The sequence below is a fragment of the Eumetopias jubatus genome, unplaced genomic scaffold (assembly GCF_037043125.1).
Source record: "Eumetopias jubatus isolate StellerSeaLion01/CBP00866 unplaced genomic scaffold, mEumJub1_p1.0 scaffold_9, whole genome shotgun sequence".
Taxonomy (NCBI): domain Eukaryota; kingdom Metazoa; phylum Chordata; class Mammalia; order Carnivora; family Otariidae; genus Eumetopias; species Eumetopias jubatus.
In genome coordinates this window covers 123,160,307-123,186,877 of record NW_028274815.1, presented here as the reverse complement: position 1 = coordinate 123,186,877, position 26,571 = coordinate 123,160,307, and the positions used below count along the sequence as shown (strand labels likewise).

The 26,571-nt window shown below is 42.4% G+C and overlaps 1 protein-coding gene across 1 annotated transcript in view; it reads left to right on the top strand.

Moving 5' to 3' along the window:
• Positions 1–26,571, top strand: part of PTPRT (protein tyrosine phosphatase receptor type T) — an 856,863-nt gene that overhangs the window by 615,872 nt on the left and 214,420 nt on the right. The window contains exon 13 of the mRNA XM_088026646.1: positions 14,965–15,001. Coding sequence (XP_087882772.1) covers positions 14,965–15,001 — 37 coding nt within the window. The remainder of the gene's footprint in view (positions 1–14,964; positions 15,002–26,571) is intronic.

Here is a 26,571-nt window from a genome sequence, read left to right as displayed (position 1 = left end):
CACCTCACGCCATCTTCATACACATACATAGCACCTAGTACTTCTTCCTCACAGTGTTTATTGCAGCTTCTTATTAGATACTTATTTGTGAGAATAGTTATCTAAGTTTATCACAAATATTGGAAAATGTGTACATGCTCCATGAGGACATGGACCCTGTCTGTTTTGCCTATGCTGTAACGCTAGTACCCGCACATAGTGATCGTTCAGTAATCATCAATATAATTAATAGTGATCATATCAATAAGTATCTGTTGCTTGGTTGACCAAATGAATAAAGGGTTAAGTGGGCTGTTGGAGCCACAGCCAAGACTTAGAGGAATATTAACGGTGGAGCCAAAGCAACTTAGCAAACTAGACTATGGTGTCAGGGCTAACTAACTCACATCATATTTACTAGGGTGGCTCAGTCTTAGAGAAGACAAAGGCAAGAGTTAGGGTAACTGGGGAAATTGTTTGAAAACTGGGGTCAGGCCTAATTCCCCATCCTATTACATAGGGCAGTCTAATGGGGCAGTCGAATAAGAATTGTATGCACTACCCAGGTACCTATGGCTTCTTGGTCAGGGTGGCAGTATTACTTAACCTAAGCCCATCTGGATAGTAAGTAGCAATTACTGAAATCCTTGATGCCTTAGACACTATGCTGTAAGTCTCTGATTTAGAGAGACACCCTTTAATTTCAGTAGGTAGCGAAGGATGGATGGATGGATGGATGGTTGAGTCATACTTGATCTAGTCTTGAAATGGAGGCCATGAGTAGGTAAGTAGGTGTAAACATATGGCATTCTGGGAAGTAAGGGAGATGATAGCTTTTTTTTTTTTTAAGTAAGCTATGTGTTGTGGGATGGGGTATGGTGATATGGAATGGTGTCAAGAGAACAGAGCACTGAAAGAGCAGGAGGACCACCAGTAGCTGAAACCAGACCTCCCTTGAGGACTTGAAGCAGCCTTAGAATACTCTGCCCACTTCACCAAATTGGACTTCTCCATCCCTTTCTCTTTTATTTGATTGATGGGGAAATTGAGCCATAGAGAGTGGTGGTGACTTGCTCAATATTGCCCAGCACTGGCAGAGCTTGAGTAGAAGTAGGTCTCAATAGAATCACAATAGTTAGGGGAATTATATTCTGCCCCAACGTGGTACATACCTGTGTCCAGATTCACAAATCTGGAGTGGGAAGTGGGATATGAGTGAAGTTCAGATGATGGGGAAATGAAATTATTGTTCTGTCCCAGAATATATTACAGACCTAAAAGTAGGATATAATAATGGAGATAGGACAAAAAATATACCAAATGTTTCTCCTTTTCAGAAAGCTTTATATAATCTTGACACAAAGAAAGTACTCATTTCCTGTTTATTGAACTGATTGGGGACTTTGGCTATATGTGCACTGGTCAAACTTCCTATATGCTGGATGCAGAATATCTAGCAGACTTGGGATGCAGAATATCTTCCTGACTTGCTTGCTAACAGTTCAATCATGCAGAAGGTCAAGAGAGTGACTTAGGACTTTGTTATTTTGTATCTAATTCTAACCAACAAAGACAAATTGGTTATGGGATTAAAGGTGTCAGGAACTTGGGAGAAAGCAGACATGTCAACATCATGTTTGTGAGAGCCAGGGAGAGTTAAGCATAATGAGACATGCACTCCAGGTTATAGAAAACAGCTTTTAATAGATGTGGGGTGGAGGAGGTGGTTGTCGGAAATGGCTCACTTGCACGCATGCATTTGTGGAAGTGAAGATGATTCTCAGAATAAGAAAGTTCTTACAAATGACCCAATGAGGGACAGAAGGCAGTAGAATAAACCATTGCAGCTACCCAGGTTTCCTTTAATGTAACACATTTTAAAGAGAACATTCCTGGGTCACCTGGATGGCACAGTTAAGCATCTGACTCTTGCTTTTGGCTCAAGTGTGATCTCAGGGTTGTGAGATCGAGCCCCACATCGGGCTCCATGCTCGGCATGGAGTCTGCTTGTGTTTCTCTCTCCCTCTTTGTCTGCCTCTCCCTGCCACATGTGTGTACTCCCTCCCTCTCTCTCTTTCTCTTTCTCTCTTTCTCTAAATAAAATAAATCTTCTAAAAAGAAAGAGAGAGAGAACACTACCACAGAAGGCAGGTTAGTGTCAGGGCACCTGGGTGGTTCAATTAGGCGTTTGACTCTTGGTTTTGGCTCAGGTTTTGATCTCAGGGTCCTGGGATTGAGCCCCATGTCAGGCTCCATGCTCAGCAGGGAGTCTGTTTGTCTCTCTCCCTCTGCCCGCCCCCCACTCTCTCTCTCCTGAATAAATAAAATCTTAAAGTAAAAAAGGAAAGCAGGTTAGTGTTCACCATTGCCGGGATGAAATGACTCAGAGAGTGCATGAAGGGTACTTCTGAAGTGCTGGTAACGTTTGGCGTTTTCATTTGGGGTGCCGGTCATAGGTGGGTGCTTGCTTTGTGAAAAAAATTGGCAAACTGTAGTGAAAATTAGTATACTTGTCTCTATACATGTTGCACTTCAAATGAACCATGTAGCAGTTCTTATGATTTAGTGTATTTCCTTCACGGATTATTTTTAAATGCTTACCTTTGCATGTTAGTTGTAGTTAAAATTGTACTTTGCTTTATCCATTTAATATTTTCTTATGTGTACTATTCTATGTTGTTATGTGGCCCTCACAATCATTTTTTGTTAGCTTCATAATATTCCACTGTGTGGATAGACCACAACTTTCTTTACCATGTCTGTAGGGTTATACAGGTATGTTGCTCTTCACTTTCACTTTTATATAAAGAACACTGGAACCAACATCTTTGAATATAAACCTTTGTCTACATTTCAGATTATTCCCTGAGAATAGATCCTGTTTTTTAAAAAAGATTTATTTATTTATTAGAGAGAGAGAATGTGTATGCATATGCATGCAAGCAGGGGAGGGGCAGTGGGAGAGAGAGAGAGAGAATCCCAAGCAGACTCCCCACTGAGTACGGAGCCTGATGTGGGGCTTGATCGCACAACACATGAGATCATCACCTGAGCCAAAACCAAAAGTCAGTTGCTTAACCAACTAAGCCACCGAGGCATCCTGAGAATAGAATCTTAGATGTGAAAAGATTAGATCAACTCTCTTTGATGTCTGGATACATATTTACAAATTACCCCCAGCAGTGAAATCCTCATCAAACTCTTGCCCATTCCTGTATGTAATAATTGTGCATGTGATTGGCAAGTTTCCTAATACAGTTCTTGCAAAATCCTTTTTCGTTGTATTAATATAAAGTTGGCAATCCTTCTGACCATTCCTAGTGGCATAGCTCCACTCGCCACAGTTTCTCGGTGATGGTTGTTTTGGTGCTGCACAGCCATGTGCAGATGCAGCCTTCAGTCCTCAGGAGCTCATACTCTCTGTAACCATCTCAGGCTTCAGCTCACTGACCCTTTAAGCCAGAGAACAGAAATGGATGCCAACAGGAGCTGGACATCTGCTCTTTCTCCAAACATGAAAATAAAAAAATTCATTGGCTCACTTTTATCATCATTTTCAGGTTTTACCTCATTTGTGACTGAAGCTTTTTGGCATCACATTTAGAAAGTTCCACTTTATTTTTCTGTTTTTTATTCATAATTTTTCCTTCTTTCTTCTGGATATACTCTTTTAAAAAAACCTTTTTCTTGAAAAGCATACTTGAAATATCATGAACACCTCAAATGAATACTTCATATATTTGAATCATAGTGTGTGATATTCTTTTAACATTTCTGCATTTTCCAGTTGTTTAATAAAGTAATTGTTTATTTTAAAAAAGAGCACTTTCAGCATTAACAAAAAGAAAGGAAGGGAAACACTTGGCCTAAAGAACAAGTCATGTCAACCCAACCTTCTTTCTTTGAGAGAGTTCTTAGACCGATAGAGTGGGGAAATGAAGTAGACAGAGTCTGAGTATCTGAAGTGAGTCTGACCCTATCCTCAAGCTATTTTGGTGGGAAAACACAGCAGGAGGATCCAAGTGCATAAGCAGTTGAGGAAATAAGTAGTTAGATAACCATCCAAAACTTCTGATGAGCAATGAATGCCAACCTGGAAGGCGGATTCTAGTACATGTCACAAATCTTTATCAATGGCATTCTCCAGGTTACCACCTATATTAATGATCTGGATAAAATTATAGAAAAATATGTCCAAAAACTTAGGTATGGTGGAGAATATGATGACAGGCTGTAGCAACCAGATCAAAGAAGATAGAAGTCAATAGGGGAAATCAGTATATGACTCTGTACTTGGATTCCAGAAATACAACCACATTTATGTATGTAGAAGCAGGCAGATTTTTTTTTTTTTTTTTTTTTTGGTGGGGGGAAGGTTGATGGCACATTCATTGTGATCAATGAAAAACTGAGATGTTGGCTATGTTAATAGAAGCCCAGTATAACTAAGGAAAATAGAAAATAGTGATAATCTAGGTAATCATATATTGACAAGACCACATGTAGACTGCTGCTTCCTATTCTACTTCCTTCTCAATAAGAGGGACAAAACTGCAAGATGTTCCAGGATGAGTAGCAATATTGGTTCAAAGGACTTGAACTCTACTCTTATCATCTGAGGAATGGTTGAGGAACATTAATAGAAATGAGAACCATCATCCAGACATCTTTTGTACACAAGCAAGGGAAGACTTTCTGTGGTGTGAGGAACAGAATCAAGACCACTGGGGAGTCATACTTCAAGAGACAGTTTCTAGCATTCAGAGGTGTGCCTAGAGAAAATAGACTCTGCTATAGATATTACAGTTTCTTCTCTACTTCTGGGTGCATGGAGGACTCCATTTCCCCACCTCACTTAAGTTAGGCCTGGCCATATGACTGGTTTTAGTCGATGAAACTTGAGTCAAGTAACTGTAGCTTCTGATACAAAGCATTTGATTCTGAGTTTCCAACTCCAGCATTCTTTTCTCCTGCCTCAGTGAACAGTGCAGCCTTGTGTTAAAATGGAGGTAGACATGAGCAGACATTTCTCCAAAGAAGACATACAAATGGCTAACAGACACATGAAAAAATGCTCAACATCACTCAGCATCAGGGAAATACAAATCAAAACCATAATGAGATATCACCCCACACCAGTCCGAATGGCTAAAATTAACAACTCAGGAAATAACAGATGTTGGCGGGGATGCGGAGAAAGGGGAAGCCTCCTACACTGTCGGTGGGAATGCAAGCTGGTGCAACCACTCTGGAAAACAGTACGGAGGTTCCTCAAAAAGTTGAAAATAGAGCTACCATACAATCCAGCAATTGCACTACTGGGTATTTACCCCAAAGTTACAAAAATAGTGATTTGAAGGGGCACCTGCACCCCAGTATTTATAGCAGCAGTGTCCACAATAGCCAACATTCATTCAACAGATGAATGGATTAAGAAGATGTGGTGTATATATATGTGTATGTGTACGTACACACACACACAATGGAATAGTACTCAGCCTTCAAAAATAATGAAGTCTGAGGCGGAGCAAGATGGCGGAGGAGTAGGAGACCTAGATTTCGTCTGGTCTCAGGAATTCAGCTGAATAGGGATCAAACCATTCTGAACACCTACGAACTCAACAGGAGATCGAACAGGAGAGTAGCAACAACTCTCTGAACAGAGAAGCGACCACTTACTGGAAGGTAGGGCGTGCGGAGAAGTGAATCCGAGGCGATATTTGGGAGGATAGACGGCGGGGGAGGGGCCTCCGCCGGCCGCTTCTGGCAAGTGATAGCACCGCGGAGCACAAAATCGGACCTTTTAGAAGTTGGCTCGGCGGAGGGACGTCGCTCCAGTGGCTAAGCGGGGGGTGGAACCCTCGCGGGACAGTGTGGTCTCAGGACCCTTGGGGTCACAGAGAGACCGGGGGTGCCTGAGTGCGCCAGAGCTCCCAGGTATCGGAGCGGGGAAGCCGGCTGCAGATACGGAGCAGAGTCGCGGGCTCTCAGCTCGGGGTTGCCATAAACTGTGATCTGCGGCCCAGTCGGGGCACGGCTCCCCCAGCAGGGACCCAACAAGCAGCAGATCCGGGGAGACTCCCCTTCCTTCCCGGGGAGGAGCGGTGCGGGAACGCACTGCAGGGATCTGCTGGGTTTGGAGACTCCGCGCGGGGTCGGGTGCCAGAGATAGCAACGCTCGATCACAGGCCGGGTGAGCACGGAGTGCGGCCGGAGACCGGGGACACGGAAGTGACTGCTTTTCTCTGGGGGCGCACTGAGGAGCGGGGCCCCGAGTTCTCGGCTCCTCCGAGTGGAGATTGGGAGGCCACCATTTCTGCCCTGGTCCTCCAAAGCTGTACCGAGAGCGTGCAGGGAACAAAAGCTCCTGAGAGCAAACCGGAGCAGCTTCCTTAGCCCGGACCGACAAGGGCGGGGCAATTCCGCCTCCGGCAAAGACATTTGGAAACCACAGCACAGGCCCCTCCCCCAGAAGATCAGCACAAACAGCCAGCAAGCCAAGACCAAGTTGATCGATCAAGGAGAATAGGAGAACTCCAGCGCTAGGGGAATACTTCACATAGATTCATGGCTTTTTTTTTTTTTTTTACCATGATTCATTATTTCATCAAAGTTAATTTTTGTTGACTGTTTTTTTTTATTTTTCTTTTTCCCTTTTTCAACCAACATCTTATAAATCCCTTTTTAAAAAAAAAAAAAACATTTTTTATTTTTCATTTTTAGAGTCATATTTTATCCCTTCATAGTAGTTACCCTTATTTTTGGCATATATATATAAGTTGTTCTCTCTTTAAAATTTTGAGGTACAGTTTCTTCTAACAGGTCAAAATATACCCTAAATCACTAGTGTATGGCTTTGTTCTAGTCTCCTGCCTGATCACATTCTCTCCCTTTTTCCTTTTTTTTTCTTAAATCTTCTTTCTTTTTTCAAACAACTTATCTTACCAAGTCCTTTTATAAAATCTTTTATAATTTTCATCTTTACAGTCATCTTCCATCCCTTCATTGTATCAACCCTTATTTTGTACATATATGTCTTTCTTCCTTTAAAATTTTAGGAGGCACCTTTTTCTAACAGACCAAAATACGCCCAAAATCTAGTGTGTGGCACTGATCTATGCACTAGCCTGATCATATTTGATCATATTCTGCCTTTTTTGTATTGTTTTGTTTTTGTTTTTATCTTTTTTTTTTCTTTTTCTCTTTCTTTTTTCTTTCTTTCCCTTTCTTTTCCCCTGGTTTCAGGTCTTTTCTGATTTGTATACAGTATATTTGCTGGGGACGTTGTAAACCTGTTAGCATTTTGTTCTCTCATTCATCTATTCTCCTCTGGACAAAATGACAAGACGAAAGAAATCACCTCAGCAAAAAGAACAAGAGGTAGTACCGTCAGCCAGGGACCTACTCAATACAGACATTAGTACAATGTCGGACCTAGAGTTCAGAATCATGACTTTAAAGATACTAGCTGGGCTTGAAAAAAGCGTGGAAGTTATTAGAGAAACCCTTTCTGGAGAAATAAAAGAACTAAAATCTAACCAAATCGAAATCAAAAAGGCTATTGATGAGGTGCAATCAAAAATGGGGGCACTAAATGCTAGGATAAATGAGGCAGAAGAGAGAATCAGCGATATAGAAGACCAAATGATGGAAAATAAAGAGGCTGAGAAAAAGAGAGAGAAACAACTACAGGATCACGAGGGCAGAATTCGAGAGATAAGTGATATGATAAGACGAAACAACATTAGAATAATTGGGATCCCAGAAGAAGAAGAGAGAGAGAGAGGGGCAGAAGGTATATTGGAGCAAATTATAGCAGAGAACTTCCCTAATGTGAGGAAGGAAACAGGCATTAAAATCCAGGAGGCACAGAGAACCCCTCTCAAAATCAATAATAATAGGTCAACACCCCGACATCTAATAGTAAAACTTACGAGTCTCAGAGACAAAGAGAAAATCCTGAAAGCAGCTCGGGAGAAGAGATATGTAACCTACAATGGTAGAAACATTAGATTGGGAACAGACCTATCCACAGAGACCTGGCAGGCCAGAAAGGACTGGCAAGATATCTTCAGAGCACTAAACGAGAAAAATATGCAGCCAAGAATACTATATCCAGCTAGGCTATCATTGAAAATAGAAGGAGAGATAAAAAGCTTCCAGAACAAACAAAAACTAAAGGAATTTGCAAACACGAAACCAGCCCTCCAAGAAATATTGAGAGGGGTCCTCTAAGCAAAGAGAGAACCTAAAAGCAGCAAAGAGCAGAAACGAACACAGACAACAGACAGTTAACAGTCACCTTACAGGTAATACAATGGCACTAAATTCATACCTTTCAATAGTTACCCTGAATGTAAATGGGCTAAATGCCCCAATCAAAAGACACAGGCTATCAGATTGGATTAAAAAACAAGACCCATCCATATGCTGTCTGCAAGAGACTCATTTTAGACCCAAAGACACCCCCAGATTGAAAGTGAGGGGGTGGAAAACCATTTACCATGCTAATGGACACCAAAAGAAAGCTGGGGTGGCAATCCTTATATCAGACAAACTAGATTTTAAAACAAAGACTGTAATAAGAGATGAGGAAGGACACTATATCCTACTGAAAGGGTCTATCCAACAAGAAGATCTAACAATTGTAAATATCTATGCCCCGAACATGGGAGCAGCCAATTATATAAGGCAATTAATAACAAAAGCAAAGAAACACATTGACAACAATACAATAATAGTGGGGGACTTTAACACCCCTCTGACTGAAATGGACAGATCATCTAAGCAAAAGATCAACAAGGAAATAAAGACTTTAAATGACACACTGGACCAAATGGACTTCACAGACATATTCAGAACATTCCATCCCAAAGCAAAGGAATACACATTCTTCTCTAGTGCCCATGGAACATTCTCCAGAATTGATCACATCCTAGGTCACAAATCAGGTCTCAATCGGTACCAAAAGATTGGGATCATTCCCTGCATATTTTCAGACCACAATGCTTTGAAACTAGAACTCAACCACAAGAGGAAAGTCGGAAAGAACTCAAATACATGGAGGCTAAAGAGCATCCTACTAAAGAATGAATGGGTCAACCAAGAAATTAAAGAAGAATTAAAAAAATTCATGGAAACCAATGAAAATGAAAACACAACTGTTCAAAATCTTTGGGATACAGCAAAGGCAGTCCTGAGAGGAAAGTATATAGCGATACAAGCCTTTCTCAAGAAACAAGAAAGGTCTCAAATACACAACCTAACCCTACACCTAAAGGAGCTGGAGAAAGAACAGCAAATAAAGCCTAAACCCAGCAGGAGAAGAGAAATCATAAAGATCAGAGCAGAAATCAATGAACTAGAAACCAAAAGAACAGTAGAACAGATCAACGAAACTAGGAGCTGGTTCTTTGAAAGAATTAACAAGATTGATAAACCCCTGGCCAGACTTATCAAAAAGAAAAGAGAAATGACCCAAATCCACAAAATCATGAATGAAAGAGGAGAGATCACAACCAACACCAAAGAAATACAAACAATTATAAGAACATATTATGAGCAACTCTATGCCAGCAAATTAGATAACCTGGAAGAAATGGGTGCATTCCTAGAGATGTGTCAACTACCAAAATTGAACCAGGAAGAAATAGAAAACCTGAACAGACCTATAACCACTAAGGAAATTGAAACAGTCATCAAAAATCTCCCAAGAAACAAAAGCCCAGGGCCAGATGGCTTCCCAGGGGAATTCTATCAGACATTTCAAGAAGAATTAATACCTATTCTCCTGAAACTGTTCCAAAAAATAGAAATGGAAGGGAAACTTCCAAACTCATTTTATGAGGCCAGCATTACCTTGATCCCAAAACCAGACAAAGACCCCATCAAAAAAGAGAATTACAGACCAATATCCTTGATGAACATGGATGCAAAAATTCTCACCAAAATACTAGCCAATAGGATCCAACAGTACATTAAAAGGATTATTCACCACGACCAAGTGGGATTTATCCCTGGGCTGCAAGGCTGGTTCAACATCCGCAAATCAATCAACGTGATACAATACATTAACAAAAGAAAGAACAAGAATCATATGATCCTCTCAATAGATGCAGAAAAAGCATTTGACAAAGTACAGCATCCTTTCTTGATCAAAACTCTTCAGGGTATAGGGATAGAGGGTACATACCTCAATATCATAAAAGCCATCTATGAAAAACCTACAGCGAATATCATCCTCAACGGGGAAAGGCTGAGAGCTTTTCCCCTAAGGTCAGGAACGCGGCAGGGATGTCCACTCTCACCACTGCTATTCAACATAGTATTAGAAGTCCTAGCCACAGCAATTAGACAACAAAAAGAAATCAAAGGCATCCAAATCGGCAAAGAGGAAGTCAAACTCTCACTCTTTGCAGATGATATGATACTGTATGTGGAAAACCCAAAAGACTCCACCCCAAAACTGCTAGAACTCATACAGGAATTCAGTAAAGTAGCAGGATATAAAATCAATGCACAGAAATCAGTGGCATTCCTATACACCAACAACAAGACAGAAGAGAGACAAATCAAAGAGTCGATCCCATTTACAATTGCACCCAAAACCATTAGATACCTAGGAATAAATCTAACCAAAGAGGCAAAGGATCTGTACTCAGAAAACTATAAAATACTCATGAAAGAAATTGAAGAAGACACAAAGAAATGGAAAAACGTTCCATGCTCATGGATTGGGAGAATCAACATTGTGAAGATGTCAATGCTACCTAGAGCAATCTACACATTCAATGCAATCCCCATCAAAATACCATCCACTTTTTTCAAAGAAATGGAACAAATAATCCTAAAATTTGTATGGAACCAGAAGAGACCCAGAATAGCCAGAGGAATACTGAAAAAGAAAAGCAAAGCTGGCGGCATCACAATTCCGGACTTCCAGCTCTATTACAAAGCTGTCATCATCAAGACAGTATGGTACTGGCACAAAAACAGACACATCGATCAATGGAACAGAATCGAGAGCCCAGAAATGGACCCTCAACTCTATGGTCAACTTATCTTTGACAAAGCAGGAAAGAATGTCCAATGGAAAAGAGACAGTCTCTTCAACAAATGGTGTTGGGAAAATTGGACAGCCACATGCAGAAGAATGAAACTGGACCATTTCCTTACACCACACACAAAAATAGACTCCAAATGGTTGAAAGACCTAAATGTGAGACAGGAGTCCATCCAAATCCTAAAGGAGAACACAGGTAGCAACCTTTTCGACCTTAGCCGCAGCAACTTCTTCCTAGAAACATCGCCAAAGGCACGGGAAGCCAGGGCAAAAATGAACTATTGGGATTTCATCAAGATAAAAAGCTTTTGCACAGCAAAAGAAACAGTCCACAAAACCAAAAGACAACCGACAGAATGGGAGAAAATATTTGCAAATGACATATCAGATAAAGGGCTAGTATCCAAAATCTATAAAGAACTTATCAAACTCAACACCCAAAGAACAAATAATCCAATCAAGAAATGGGCAGAAGACATGAACAGACATTTCTCCAAAGAAGACATCCAAATGGCCAACAGGCACATGAAAAAGTGCTCAACATCGCTCGGCATCAGGGAAATCCAAATCAAAACCTCCATGAGATACCACCTCACACCCGTCAGAATGGCTAAAATTAACAAGTCAGGGAACGACAGATGTTGGCGGGGATGTGGAGAAAGGGGAACCCTCCTACACTGTTGGTGGGAATGCAAGCTGGTGCAACCCCTCTGGAAAACAGTATGGAGGTTCCTCAAACAGTTGAAATTAGAGCTACCGTTCGATCCAGCAATTGCACTACTGGGTATTTACCACAAAGATACAAATGTAGGGACCCGAAGGGGTACGTGTACCCCAATGTTTATAGCAGCAATGTCCACAATAGCCAAACTGTGGAAAGAGCCAAGATGCCCATCGACAGATGAATGGATAAAGAAGCTGTGGTATATATACACAATGGAATATTATGCAGCCATCAAAAGGAATGAGATCTTGCCATTTGCAACGACGTGGATGGAACTGGAGGGTGTTATGCTGAGTGAAATAAGTCAATCAGAGAAAGACATGTATCACATGACCTCACTGATATGAGGAATTCTTAATCTCAGGAAAGAAACTGAGTGTTACTGGAGTGGTTGGGGGTGGGAGGGATGGGGTGGCTGGGTGATAGACATTGGGGAGGGTATGTGCTACGGTGAGCGCTGTGAATTGTGCAAGACTGTTGAATCACAGTTCTGTACTTCTGAAACAACGCAACATATTTTAAGAAAAAAGAAAAAGAAGAAGATAACAGGAGAGGAAGAAAAGGGGTATGTCAGAGGGGGAGACGAACCATGAGAGATGATGGACTCTGAAAAACAAACTGAGGGTTCTAGAGGGGAGGGGGGTAGGGGGATGGGTTAGCCTGGTGATGGGTATTGAGGAGGGCACGTTCTGCATGGAGCACTGGGTGTTATGAACAAACAATGAATCATGGAACACTGCACCAAAAACTAATGATGTAATATATGGTGATTAACATAACAATAAAAAAAATTAAAAAAAAAAACTGTTTTTACTGCAAAAAAAAAAAAAAAAAAAATGAAGTCTTGCCATTTGCAATGATGTGGATGGAACTATAGGGTATTATGCTCAGTGAAATAAGTCAGTCAGAGAAAGACCAATACCACATGATTTCACTGTTGTGGAATTTAAGAAACACAACAGATGAACAGAGGGGAAGGGAAAGAGAAATAAAATAAGATAAAAACCATAAGAGACTCTTAACTATAGGAAACAAACTGAGGGTGCTGGAGGGGAAGTGGGTGGGGAAATGGGGTAAATGGGTGATGGGCATTAAGGAGGGCACTTGGTATAATGAGTACTGGGTGTTTATGCAACTGATGAATCACTAAATTCTATCCCTGAAACTAATAATATACTATATGTTAACTAAATTGAATTTAAATAAAATTTGTCTTAATTTAAAAATTAAAAAATAAATGTACCAGCTTTGGTCTCTGAGAACCTACAGTGACTGCAGTATCCCCCAACCACCACCACAACCCCACTTCAGACCTAGTCATGCACCTACATTGGACATGTTGGTTTAAGTGGGAAATACACCTTTAGTGTTTTTAGCCACTGAAGTTCATGGGTTTTATACTTCTGCATAACCCTGATGCAATATTGTGATTGCTTAGATTGTGATTTCTGAATGACAAAAAATATTTCTCATGTGTATTTGGTCTTTGTCCCTGGTTTCTAGCTCACAGTTTCCTCAGTCCTTGGAATTTCCTAAGTGTCAATGGTGATCAAGGTGTCTTTTGTTATGTTAATGAGGGTGACTTTTGGACCCCACCCAAGGAGGGAGCTGGTTGCCAGGAGGATCAACTTCTGATTAGAGGGTTAGAACATTCAGTCCCATAGCCCCACAGTCCCACCCTACCCCTAGCCCACTGGACCTCTGGGGAGAGGTGAGGGGCTAGAGGTTGAATCAGCCAGTAACCAATGACTAAGTCAATAATGACTATGCAGTGAAGCCCCCATAAAAAGCCAGAAGGACTGGGTTTAGAGAGCTTCTGGGTAGGTGATCACATGAAGATTGGGAGAGTAGCACTTCTTGAAAAGGCATGGAGGTTCTGCGCCCTTCCCCACATACCTCACCCTATACATCTCTTCTATCTGACTGCTCCTTAGTTACATCCTTTTACAATAAACTGGTCATCTACTAACATGTTTCTTTGAGTTCTGTGAGCTGCTCTAACAAATTAATCAAACCTAAGGAGGAGGTCATTGGAACCTTCAATCTATAGCTGGTAGGTCAGAAGCACAGGTAACAACAGCCTGAGGCTTGCACCTGGCATCTGAAGTAGGGGGTAGGTGACAGTCTTGTAGAACTGAACCCTTAACCTGTGGAATCTGATGCCATCTCCAGGTAGACTGTGTCAGAACTGAGTTGATTTCTCAGAAACCCTGCCAGTATCTGAAGATTGCTTGGTGTTGTAGAAGGGGAGGAACCACCCCCCACCTTCCCCCCACACCACACACACAACAGAATTGGGTCCAAGAACCCTCAAAGACCTGACTAACACAAGTGCCTTCAAGAAACCGTGATTTCTTGTGACGCAGCAGTAGCAGGACACACGTTTGATTCTTGAGACTCACACACTTGCATTCTTTGCCTTTTATTTTCATTGCTACACTACATTCAGACTGTTGCTGGAGGTATAGCTTAGTAAACTGGAATTTTTAACTGGTTCTAGGGCCTCCTGGGAGATGATCCGAATAAAGCAGGCTAAAATGATTCTCCTTCTAAACACAGTCTTCTGTAACTCAACTGCATGCCCAGTAACATCACAGGTTTATGGATTTTGTCCACTTGGGGAACAGCCAACAATAATTAGTTTACCCAGCAAAGATTCGATTGCCACACGAGCACACACACACAACATTAGCCATGAAAACCGTGAGGTTCACCAAAAATCTCGGGACCAAAGTGACTTTTTGAACATGAACTTTGTAGTTTGATTCTTACACGTTCCTATTGGCTGAGCTATTGCCAAGGGTCTGTTTCAGCCTGTGCCGATAGATGCATTATTTATTTATAGTTTCCCAAAGATGGTCCTGGTGCCATCTACTAACTCATGCCACAGTGTACTCACTTAGTGTCATTGTTAAAGTTGTCCTGTGCTACGCAGTAGCAGTATCTGATATGTTTATAAGTGGTTCTGTCTGGGGAAGAAGTTTATGAGGTCATGGGAGCCAGGAAGTGAAAGGAACCAAGTATGTACCTAGCCTGAAAAGAAAAGAAGAAATAGAATTAAAAGGTGATTCCAGTGGGGGAAGAAATGGAAAGGACAGATTTAAAATTATAATTAAAAATACATATGTATATTTTTTTCTTTATATAACAAACCAAACCTGCAACTAATTAACTGGAACCTCACTTTTGTTGTTCACAGGAGACCAAAATCAACTGCGTTCGCCTGGCTACAAAAGGTATGTTGGCATGTCGTCGTCTGTCTTCAGCTGTTTAAGTATTTCTCCTCCTAGCCACACAGGGAAAGTTGAGCCAGTAATTACTAGAAATAAAAAAGAACTGTTATTTTCACTGGAGTCATTTGCACCTAGGTATTAATATATACTGCAGGTATATATTAATAACACAGTTCCTACAGCATAGTAAGAGCTCAAAACATATTTGTTGAATCAGTGAATGGATGGATGGATGGATGGACGGACGGATGAACGGACAGACGGACAGATGAATGGATGAATGGGCTGGTACATTAATCAGTAGAGTGGTGAATATAAATTTACTCAAATATTCTTCTGCTATATATTTTCATTATATTTGGGTCTGTGTTTATGTGGGTATTTTTTAGGTATGTCTATCAAACCAATCTTCTGAGCTTTGTATTCCTTTCAACTGGGTTTGGCTTTCACAAATGAGGTGATAGTGTCGGTGCCTTTAATAATGAGAAAACAAACAGTGCATTGTTATGTAGTTGGCATTTTCAATACTTATCCCCCAAACCAAGGCAGCATTGTTCAGGCTCATCACTTTTTGTTTTCCTAATTATAATTGAATTGCCTGGCCCTTTCAATTGGTACATGTTTCTGTTTATTACTCTTTAAAAAAAAAAAAATCAATGAATGGTTTGTTATCATTTAACCTATTACAAGGTTGAATGGCTAGAAATCAGGTTTATCTTTTTGTTATAGAATGGATATTTTTAACAGCCATTCTCTCCATATAAACACACCAAAATTGGAAAATTGTTGTTCCCTGCATTTATTGACAGCCCGTATCGTTACATAGGATGCTTCCTCAGAGATGACAGTTACAAATATAAGTACCCATATAATCAGAGGCATAAGCCATGAACAACGACGATGACCCAAGTGCATCTATACATATGTGACTATATACACGCATGCACACTCATTCAGAGGAAAGTGCACGCGTGTATAGGGGAAGAGGAAGAGCTGAGGGGTGGGGAGAGAGAGAAGGAGGAGAATATCTACGGTTATTTGACAAAATATACATGAAGACCTATCACGCGTGACTTCCAGTATTTTGAAAAAAAGCCAGCTCAGTGTGTAGGCAGAAGACGGAAGATGATACAGGAGGGAGAAGATGGAAGCATTAAGGACTCACCGTGGTAAGAACTCACTCTGATTCCACATAAGTCATGAGAGGCTGGCGTATCCCTCACTTGTTCGCTCTCAGGAACTCAGGCTACTGGACAGAAAGAGATAAAATACTCTTTGTGAGGCAAGGGGAATTGATGGCCTGCAAACAAAAGTGGCACAAATCACAGGCTTTGGCAGACTTTCCCACTGAAGGAAACAGATAATCCAGAAGGAAGAACATCATGAATAGGAGAGCACTAGAGCTCCAGACTGCAAGCAGGACAGCTGAGCGTTTGCTGTGTCCAGCTTAAAAGAGCAGCCAGTAGAGGGAAGGAAACTTAGGGGGAGACCTTCCTCACCTACTGTGATGGTGCTCCGTGGCTCCCCTCCAGCTTTTGACCTCTAGACAAGGGAGGGGTTGAAGCAATTGCTCTGCCATCCATGGGCTTGTGAGATTCTAGAGACACCCTCTGGGACATAAGCTCCCCCTCAAAGGGTAGTTGGTTAGATCTTATTTTCTAAACTGAGAATCAGGAACATGTGGATGGATGGGCAATAGGTACATATGGGGACTTTGCGAGAGAATAATTAAAACTCTACTCCCCTGGCGATTTCAGGATCTACTGAAGGCCCACAATGCCATACTTCTCCAGAGCTGCATTGCTCCTCTGCAGGAGAATTGCAGTGGTCTTTAAAGAGCCAGAGCAGAAAGCTTGTACCTCTTCACAGCATAAGGATTTCTCCTCCTGTTTGACCTTTAGGACACAGTCTTCCTGAGTGGAGTGTGTGCTCATATAGCATGTGGATGTATGGAAGGATGGGAACAAGGTGAATGCCCAACTAGCTGGCCAGGTGCTAGCCAGGCAGGAAAGAGTCAGAAGTAGATTCCAAGGATTGACACCCTCACTTTCCAGGTCCACAAGGGCCGTCACTTCAGCCCAGAGAGACAAAACTAGGAGTACCTGGAATTGGACCGAGAGCTGGACAGTGCCAGTCTTGTGGAGTCCAGGGAGTTAGCCCTCTCAGCACTACCTCAGATAAGAAATTACTTGTTGAAAAAAAGCCAAGAAAAAGCAAAGAAAAGGAGACCTGTATTTGGTTAGTGTCATCTCTGTGCCTTGAATTAGCCTGGGAACATCCAGGGTCAATTAAAGGCAAACCCTCTCTAAATCAGTGCACTGCTCATGAGGACTCTGTGTCAAGGATCTAAGGCCAGGAAGCCATATTTGACCCATCTCTTTCCTGAATCAAATTCCCCATTTTGTGGTTTTGCCGAAAACACTTTTCCTTTTAACAGAGGAAAATAAGATACTGGGAATCCTGCAGGCGTCGGAGGTAGATGAAGGGCCAGTAGCATATTCCACTGGCCACCCAGCTCCCTCCACACGCTTCCATGTCCCTGTCATCATGGCCTTCCTTGAGGGGCTGCCAGTGAGCATCCAGCCTCTGGAGTGTGATCACATGTGCAAACTTGCGGCCACGGCTCTGGTGATGAAGCAGCTGGCTGGTATTCTGTCCCCGACCCTGGTGGTTCCGGATGGTGTCTATAGCCAACTGTGTGAGTCCCGCAGAACTGGAGGGTTCATAGGCAGAATGTAACAGCCCCCAGCACCCAGGCAGGGTCGTTCTGCCCTGACCCCAAGCGCAGCCCCTCTTCTGCTAGATTCCATACCTGGCTCCAGCATGGGGCTCTAACTCTTGCCTGTCTTTAACATCCCTATTAGTCACCCAAACTCTAATGTAGTACTGCCCAGTTTAAAAGGTTGCATAGCAAGGGACCTGGGTTAGTTTTCTGTGGCTGCTGTACCACCAGCTGAGTGACTTAACAAAATTTCTTGTCTCACAGTTCTGGAGGCTAGAAGCCTGAGGTCAAGGTTATCAGTAGGGCTGGTTCCTTTGAGGGCTATGAGGGAAGGATCTGATCCATGCCTCTCCCCTAGCTGCTGGCAATCTTTGATATTCCTTGGTTTTTCATCTTTCATGGCATTCTCCCTGTGGGCATCTTGTGTCCAGGTTTCCCCTTTTTTATGGGGACTGGTATGGTTAGGTTAGGAGCCCACCCTACTCTAGTTTAATCTCATCCTAAGTTAACTAATTACATCCACAAACCCTATATTCTGAGACATTCTGAATATAGGGTTTGTAGATGTTACATTCGGAGACACTGGGGGTTGGGATTTCAACATATGAATTGGGAGATGGACACATAGTTCAACCCATAGCAGGACCCATACTGTTAGGGGTAGTGTCCATGTGGTTTCCATTGGAGCCTCTGACTATTCTTTATTCATGGTATAATCCCAGTAGCTTTTAAGGGTGTACAAGGAGAGCAGGAACTAGCCCTGTCAGAGGGGGCTCTGGTGGTGAGCTGAGGTTTAGATTTGACTGCAGTTCCCTTGGGAAGCTCAGTGAGGCTGCTTTGGGCAGAGGATCTGCAGGTTCTGTGGAAGGAGCCCTGGACAGAGGGTAAACACCGTGGGCCATCTGTACACACTGAATGGCTAGGTCTGTGACAGCAGGACCCCTCTCAGACCCCACATGATGTATCAGGTCCTGATCCAGTCATGTTTCTAGGGTCTGAGCAGGGCCCACCTCCTGAGAGGTAGGCAACAGCACTGCCGGTTGAGAGGATCTCTCTTGAGGAGCTCCTTGGTCTTAACTACTAATTTCCCCATCACATTTTGCCATGGCAGGAAGTTCCTGGCACACTATTGGAACTTCAAAAATGCCTGCTGAAATGAGTAAATGCATGAAGCCAGCATCTCACTATAGCAAGGGTCAGAGACCTTGAAAGTCTCACTTCATCTTCCTGAAACTCAGAGGCACCATATTTAAAGTTATGCCCATCTATTCATTTATAGAATATTTTTTAACACACCTACTACCAGTGCTTTGATGATAAACCTGCTCTTTGTAAAAGAAAACCTCTTATTTATAGTCTTTGTTGATCTCCAGGATATAAATATCCCCACCATGTTCAATCAGGTTACTAATGGCTTAACAACTGGCTTTCAAAAAAGTCAAGAATGTTTAACAGTTAGCTCTAGCAAGCTGGCACAAGCCAGCTCCAGCACATGAAGACCTTTACCCTCCAGTTTGTTAGAGGATCAGGTGATACAGTAAGCGTACGAGTGTTGTACTGCAAAGTGTTTTGGATAAAATTATTGTCGATGTATGTTATTTCCTCTATATAGTCAGCTCGCTCAGCATCTGTGAGCTGGGCACTTTGAAAGGAACTATGGTTTTGTGGTGAATCAGCAGACATGGTTCCTGTCCTCATGGAGCTCACGGTCTAGTGTGGAAACAGACCTTACATGAATGATTTTAACAGATAATAGTGGAGTTATGATTGTGATCAGTGCTTCCAAAGAGGAGTGAAATGTACTGCATGGGGACTAAAGTATCAGTGGTGCCAAAGGCTCAGGCAATAATGGCATATATGGCCCTGGGCCATCATCTGGGGCTCTGCGTCTCTGGGACTGGTCTAGTATAGGAGGCTTTGTGTCTCCCTGTCCATCATCACCCCTTCTCACCTAACACTGGGGAATTGCATACCACCAGAACCAAGGGTAGGATTTGGGAGGCCAGCTGACTGAGCACCTTAGACTGTGAGAAGAGCCACACCCCTGGCCCAAAGCCCCTGTAAAGGGCCAAGTCCTCTGTATTTAGAGAGGATTTAGTGGATAGATTCACATATCACCAGGGGACACTATTTATTTACAGAACCACAAATTGAAGGCACAGCTAAGAAGGGACTGTGGGGTGGGAGTTTGGTATGTGCTAGTAAAGGGGATAATTCTAGGATCAGAACAAGCTCACCTCCAAAGCTTTGAAGGCAGTCTTTTTCATTGATGGGGGACTTGTTGGCACTGCCCCAGATTCACATTCGTCTTCACCTTGTTCCTCAGCCAGGGGTTGCCTGTGATTAACTTTGGCTGGAGATTTAGAGGAATCTGAATGTGAGTTCAACCATAGTGGGGAAGTAGAGTTTATCAATGAGCAGATAAAGGCAAATGCGAGCTCTCTTAAGACAGATTCCCTAGAAACAGAGCCTGGGGCAGGGATTTGGGTGCAGTACGGTGTTAAGGGAGGGCTCTTGGAAGAAATCTGTAAATGAAAGAGGGAAGTGGGGTAGGTAATGAGAAAATGCTAAGCAAGAATCTATTCTCAGATAAATTGAAGCCTACACTAGATATGGGTGAAGTATAAACCTCTCCAAAGTTGTTCTGCCTTGAACAAGACCCAGATTTCTGCCTCTTCCTCCATAACAATTAGTCCTTGGTACCCCCTCTTCCTTTCCCCTTCTCCCTCCCCTCCATCTCTCAGGTGGCACCAGGGGAAATGGCAACCCTGAGCCCTACACACTTGTCTGGAGAAAGTCACAGGTGTAAGCCCTTAGTCTCAACACTCACAGCAGCTGGGGGATGGTACACCAACTTGAAAAGGGGAGAGTGGCATCTACCACAGTGATCTTATACAGAGGATATGTTTCATCATCGGGTTGAGGGATAGCAAAAAGATCATGGAATTGCCTCCAATTCAAGAGTTGAAAGAAAATTCTAAAAGCCTTCTGCTTGGGACACTGTACTCTGGGAACTTGTTCAGAGCCATAGAGAGAAAACTTCAGCTAATGGGTAAACATTAAATTTTGATTTAGAAACAGAGAACTATTACTCATTCTTTGAAGGGAGGGCAGTACAAAGATTACTTAACAATGGTGTAGTTAAAACAGAAAATGTAAAGACAGGGCAAGTAAGGGGGAGGTGCATTTAGACCCGTTAAATAATGTTTACCTTTCATCTGGAAGAGGAGGGATGGGCTCAATTTAGGAAGCAGGTTGAAGATGTAAGCTGAATCTGCTCAGAGGTGACCCTTGAGAAAATGGAGCACGCAGAAGTTTAGGGTGGGATACTTAGGCTGCTTCCAAGGTGCTAAAGCTCAAGGAGGAGGGGGGAACAGTCTTTCCTGTGGACAATGATTATCCCATGTGGTGGAAGATGCCCCTGCTCCAGGCTGCAGCTGCTGAAGGAGGCCCCTGAGCATCTTAGGTCATGCCTTTCTGATTCAGAGCAGGCCAAGCGGAAAATGGTTTCCGATCCAGAGGCTCAGTTCTAAAACCATACCAGTCAGTTTCTCTTCCAGAAACTGATGTCTCAGTTCCACTTGCTGTGACAGGGACCTCACTTCTGTCCCAACGAGTTCCTTCCAAACTTGGGACACTTCATTTGGAGGGAGCTTCAATATCATGAGTCCATATATGGCTCCCAATTATCTCTGCCAGTGAGTCTTTGAGGCCACATAGATCCTGTCTGCCTTTTCTCCTTCCAGAAAATAAAATTTGCTTTCTTTGACTTTGTCCGCCTGCCCTGGTTAGGGTCAAGCAGGTACTTGCTTGTCTGCCCTCTCCCTGTTGGAACCTCTCTGGCCACCAGCAGGCAGCAGCACTCCCATCTCTGGCACCAGCCATCAAGGGAACACAGCTGGCTCTGCAGACTCCTGCTGGGTGTGCCCGAGTGGCAGTTAGAAAAATCAGCTTTGATTTGATTTGCAAACTGAGCCTAGTCATTGAGACAAAATAAATCCGGAAACCCATAAAGCCATTTGCAGAGTTGCTTTGCAGAAGACAGCCACAGTTTTAATCTAGTAAACACTCTCTAACGATCCCATTAAAACAACCCCCTCGGAGTAGGTGCTGAAAGCTGAACTCCAGAATAATGAAGCATGAGATAAGGGGCCAGTGTCACCAATAGTTCCATGCTGCCCGGTGGTAGTGATGGACTAAAACCATTGTCCCAACGGCAACAGGCAAGAGGCATGGGCAATGGTCTTTTGTAATTGTGGCTTCTTTTTATAATGGCTAAGCCTGAGGTAGACCATTTCATCCAGCATTTTCTCTTCTCTCTTCATAATGGATTCTCACCCCTGCAGAGACTGGAAGGACAATAAATACGCCTTCTCCAGTGAGATGCCCTCATTTTGCAGATGCTAAGATTGGAGCCAAGAAGGGGAATAATGTGTCCGCGGATTCTTTGTCCATAAGAATAACATGTCACAGGTGGTGTGAGAAGCCAAGCATGATGTAGGAATTGTCTGCTGTCAGATAAGAAATGCCCACTGCCTGCCCTCCTCTCTTCTGTTAATCCAATTCTATATGGAAGTTCTATCTTATATGAAGCTGCTTTGAGAGGTTGCATGGAACAATGGGGAAGTAAGTCACCTGGATTCAAATCCCATGTCCAAAACTTAACTGTTTGACCTTGGATAGATCAATCCCCTATGAATCTATCACACCCCTTTTAGGCCAGAGGTCATTAATTCTTTCTCCCAGTTATTTGAGATAATGCACATAAAAGGTCAAGAATATAACAAATGATAAACATCTTGGGCTTCCCTCCTTCGTTCTTCTGAACTTCTCTGTTAAGAGAGCCAGAGGCCCAAGCCTTTCACTGTTGTTCTCTAAGGAAGAAAAGCCAAAGCCCGGACTCTAGTCATTTCTCATATGATTCCACAAATCACATGTTTATCAAATGAACTCAGGCTAGATCCAAAGTGCAGAAACAGAGGCACAGAAATGATGCTGGCCTCAGCTCTTAGTATTTAACCTCTTCAACCAAGGGTTGTTGTGTTTAGATGAGATTCTACATAGCAATCATATTTTTATTGACTAAGTGTAGCATTTTGCTCATGCACCCACTAGTCTTTGACTGTAGCACTTTTTCTTTTCTCATCATCTACCCAGCAATTTCAGGAGGGACTCAGGACCACAGGATGCCCAAATCTAGCTATGGTAGCTGGAGTTGAGACCCTACTTATGAGAGGTAGACTATAGTGAGTCAATCTATTGGAAAACTCTTGGCTATTGTTCAGTCCTTAGAAATCCTACCAGACTTTCAGAGGGGAAAGCCCAGGGTGTGTGCTTGGGGGTTAGGGTAGGGTAGTGCTGTTTTCCCCTATGCAAGCCCAATGAGGTGAATTTTCCATAATGGAGGTTCTCAGAATTCCTTGAGTGTGACAAGGTCGCCTTGACCCTTGGCCCCTTTTGTTCCCACCCAGTGTTCTCTAGGCCCCAAAATGCCAAAGGAATAATGTGGCTTTTCCTGAAGGTTTTGTGACAAGATAGAAGAAGAGAATTCCATCATAAGTAGACCAAAAATAACCTAAAGATGACATTCAAATATCCCAACCCGTTAATATTTTCCTTGCTACAACCACTGGTACATCTCCTTAGTCTTCTTCTGTCCTTCTCCTATCCCACTCTCTAGACTGTTCAAACTACTCCCCGCCACAACAATACCCATACACACCTTTTCCACACCCCACTCAGGAAGACAAAGCTGGTGCAATGGAGTACAGGAAAACCAAAACCACAACCAACACCTGTCCTTCAAGCATGTCCCTGGGAAGTCTCAATTCATCCCTGTGAACTAGAAATTAGAATTATCTACACAAGACCTGAGACACCTGAGTTGACCTTAGCTCGAATCTGATGCTCCAAAGCAATTGCATCTTACAAAGGGAATAGGAGGCCTTTTAAAATCATGAGTCAAAGAAAGGGGAAAATCTGGGTAGGCTGAAGACAAGGGCTAGAAATAAAAGAAAGCTCCATTAGAGCTTTCTCTGATGGGGTTTCAATGTAGTGTTGAAGGAGGGGGTAGTGAAGGGGCTTAGTGAAAATTAACCATCTACTATGTACTAATCACAAGGCTGTGGATGCTGACATGAGTTTACAAGTTTACAATGTGATCTAAAAAAAAAAAAAAAAGAATCAAAGTCTGGTATGTATTACACACTAAATAAATAGTGGTCATGTTTATTACCCTTACTTAAGAAATGAAGCAGTAGAAGCCCAGAAGGGTTGAATAAAGACCTCAAGGATCCACAGAATTGTAGCTCTAACTCCAAAGCTTATGGCATTCCCAGGGCACCATTTTGAATCTTGTCAGTGATGTAGACTGGGTGAAATTCTATGAGCCACTGTCAGAGTCTGTTAAACCCTTCCCCTGCCTCTTTTCCAGTAATAGTTGATAGTAGAATCTTTAGGGTATGATGCGTCTTCTGTCTCTCTTCAGTAGTGTCCAGGCTAAGTCCTGGAATCTGTAGCAGACCTGGTGCCACAAAGAGCCCTCAGCCTTCTACATCACTATAATAGATTGAAGCTGATAAACCAAGAAGTTAGTTTGTCTTCAAGGTTATCAGCTCCAGTGTCATATTTAGCCCATCAGCATCTCTCTCTACTCAACATTCTTTGCCTTAGAAGGGAATAAAAGTCAGAAAGGAAGTCTGAGGCACTCAGCATTCTGACCTCCTTCTTCTTTGCACGGTCTTACTATTTTCATTAATTAATTAATTTTCATATAAATATATATGAACATAGGCTGGAAATATGGAGAGAGTGGAGTCATGAATCCTCTAATAGAAAAGCTGTATGATGGGGCAACCAGGTGATAGAAGAGAAGGCAAGGGACTACTACCTTTTCTCCTGCTGGATTAGTTAGGATAGGAAAGGCTTTGCTGCAATAACAGATGAATACCCAAATATCAGTAGCTTAATACCAGAAAATTTTCTTTGTTGTTATGTCATCTAGAATACATGTGGCCTCAAAAGACCCCACAGCAGGGAAAGAGAAGGTATGGGGTTAGTAACCTGGATCTTGAATACCTCACTTAGAAATGACTTGTGTCACTTCTACTTACATGATGTTGATGGGACTTGGATTCTTCTGTGTGCCTAAGAAGGAGAGATAGGCCAGGCACCAGGAAACACTAGTCATCTCTACACAAAATGTATGAGCCCCTTTCCTATTTCAACTTCCCTTTGTGTCTTGCTGAGACCCATGATCCATCACTTATCTTCTGCTCTTCCACCCACTGGGAAAACCTCTTCCCATCCCAACACCTGTCCATCTATACCTCTGTTTCTGCCCCTCATAGCTGAGCACTCCTGCTCGGCAGAGTTGCAGCCCTAGATTGGTAGGGTGGGGAGAATCCTCTGGGCCTGTCAACCAGGCTTCAACTGTTTTTCATTTATTCCTTAAAAGAACTTCATGAGATACTTATTATTATTCCCATTTTATAGGTAGAGAAATTGAAACTCAGAAATGTCATTTTCCAAGTGACACAGCTAGTAGGTAAATACTAAACCAGAATTTCATTTATTCATTTAGTTCTCAATAAACATATATTGAGTGCAACTTACTATTGATTGTGGCCTCTTGTCCCAGAGAGGTTAAGAACTTTGTCTTTGGATTTGGACAGTCTTTGATTCTAGGCTGGAAAAGGCATTTAACTGCTCTATGTCTTGGTTTCCCCATCTGTAAAACAGTGACAATAACACCACTTATTTCATAGGGCTAACGTAAGAATTTAATGGGCCAGTGCATATAAAGTGCTTCATGTAATGCTGAGCTTATAATAAGCACTCTACAAATAGCTAGTGGGAGAATAGCATACAGATAAATTATATCAATACGGCATGATTAAGTACGTGATGAAGGTAAATCCAGGATGCTATGGGAGCAGAGAAGGGAAACATAAATCAGTTTAGGGAGTGCCTTCTCAGGTACATGGTTACTGAGACAAGTTTTGAAAGAGTGACAGTTATCATATTGAACAAGGCTAGAGAGTAAGGCAGGGAGTTCTTCTGGGTTGAGGAAGTAGCATGTGCAGATTATTGGAGGCAAGAAAGCATGCCACTGAACTTGAATGGGTCAAAGCAAAGGGATGGATGCCAATATGACCAGAGGCCAGGAGTGATCAGAGATGGGGCTGAAGTAGCAGGCAAGGCCAGGATACCAAGGACTGTATGTAGCCCTGTAGCACGTATATGAACATGGTCCTGAGACCATGGGAACCCTTGGAGGTGCTTAAGCAGACTGCCTTAGAAGACAGATCAGAGATGGGGTTCTGGGGCACAGAAAAGGCAAGACCATGGGGGAGAACAGGTAGGAAGCCACTGAAACAGGCCAGGTGGGAGCACTGGAGTCATGTCCTCTCTCAAGCCTTCTGTTTCTTTTTCTGACATGTGAGCCATGTCCTGCCTACCTCCACAGGTGGGGAAAAATTAATAAAAATAGCCACTTAGAATAGGGGTTGGCAAATTGTTCTGTAAAGGGCCAGATAGTAAATATTTTCAGTTTTGCAGGCCATGTGGTCTCTGTCACACCTGCTCAACTTTGTCATGGTAGCACAGAAAGCAGCCATAGATCAGAAATATAAAATGAGCGTGACCGTGTTCCAATAAAACTTTATTTATGGACACTGAAATATGAATTTTATATAATTTTCATGTGTCATAAAATATTACTCTTCTTTTTGGTTTTATTTCCCCCAACTGATGAATCACTAAATTCTACCCCTGAAACTAATAATACTCTTTATGTTAACTAAAATCAAATTTAAATAAAAAATTAAAAAATAATACATAAAAATTAAAA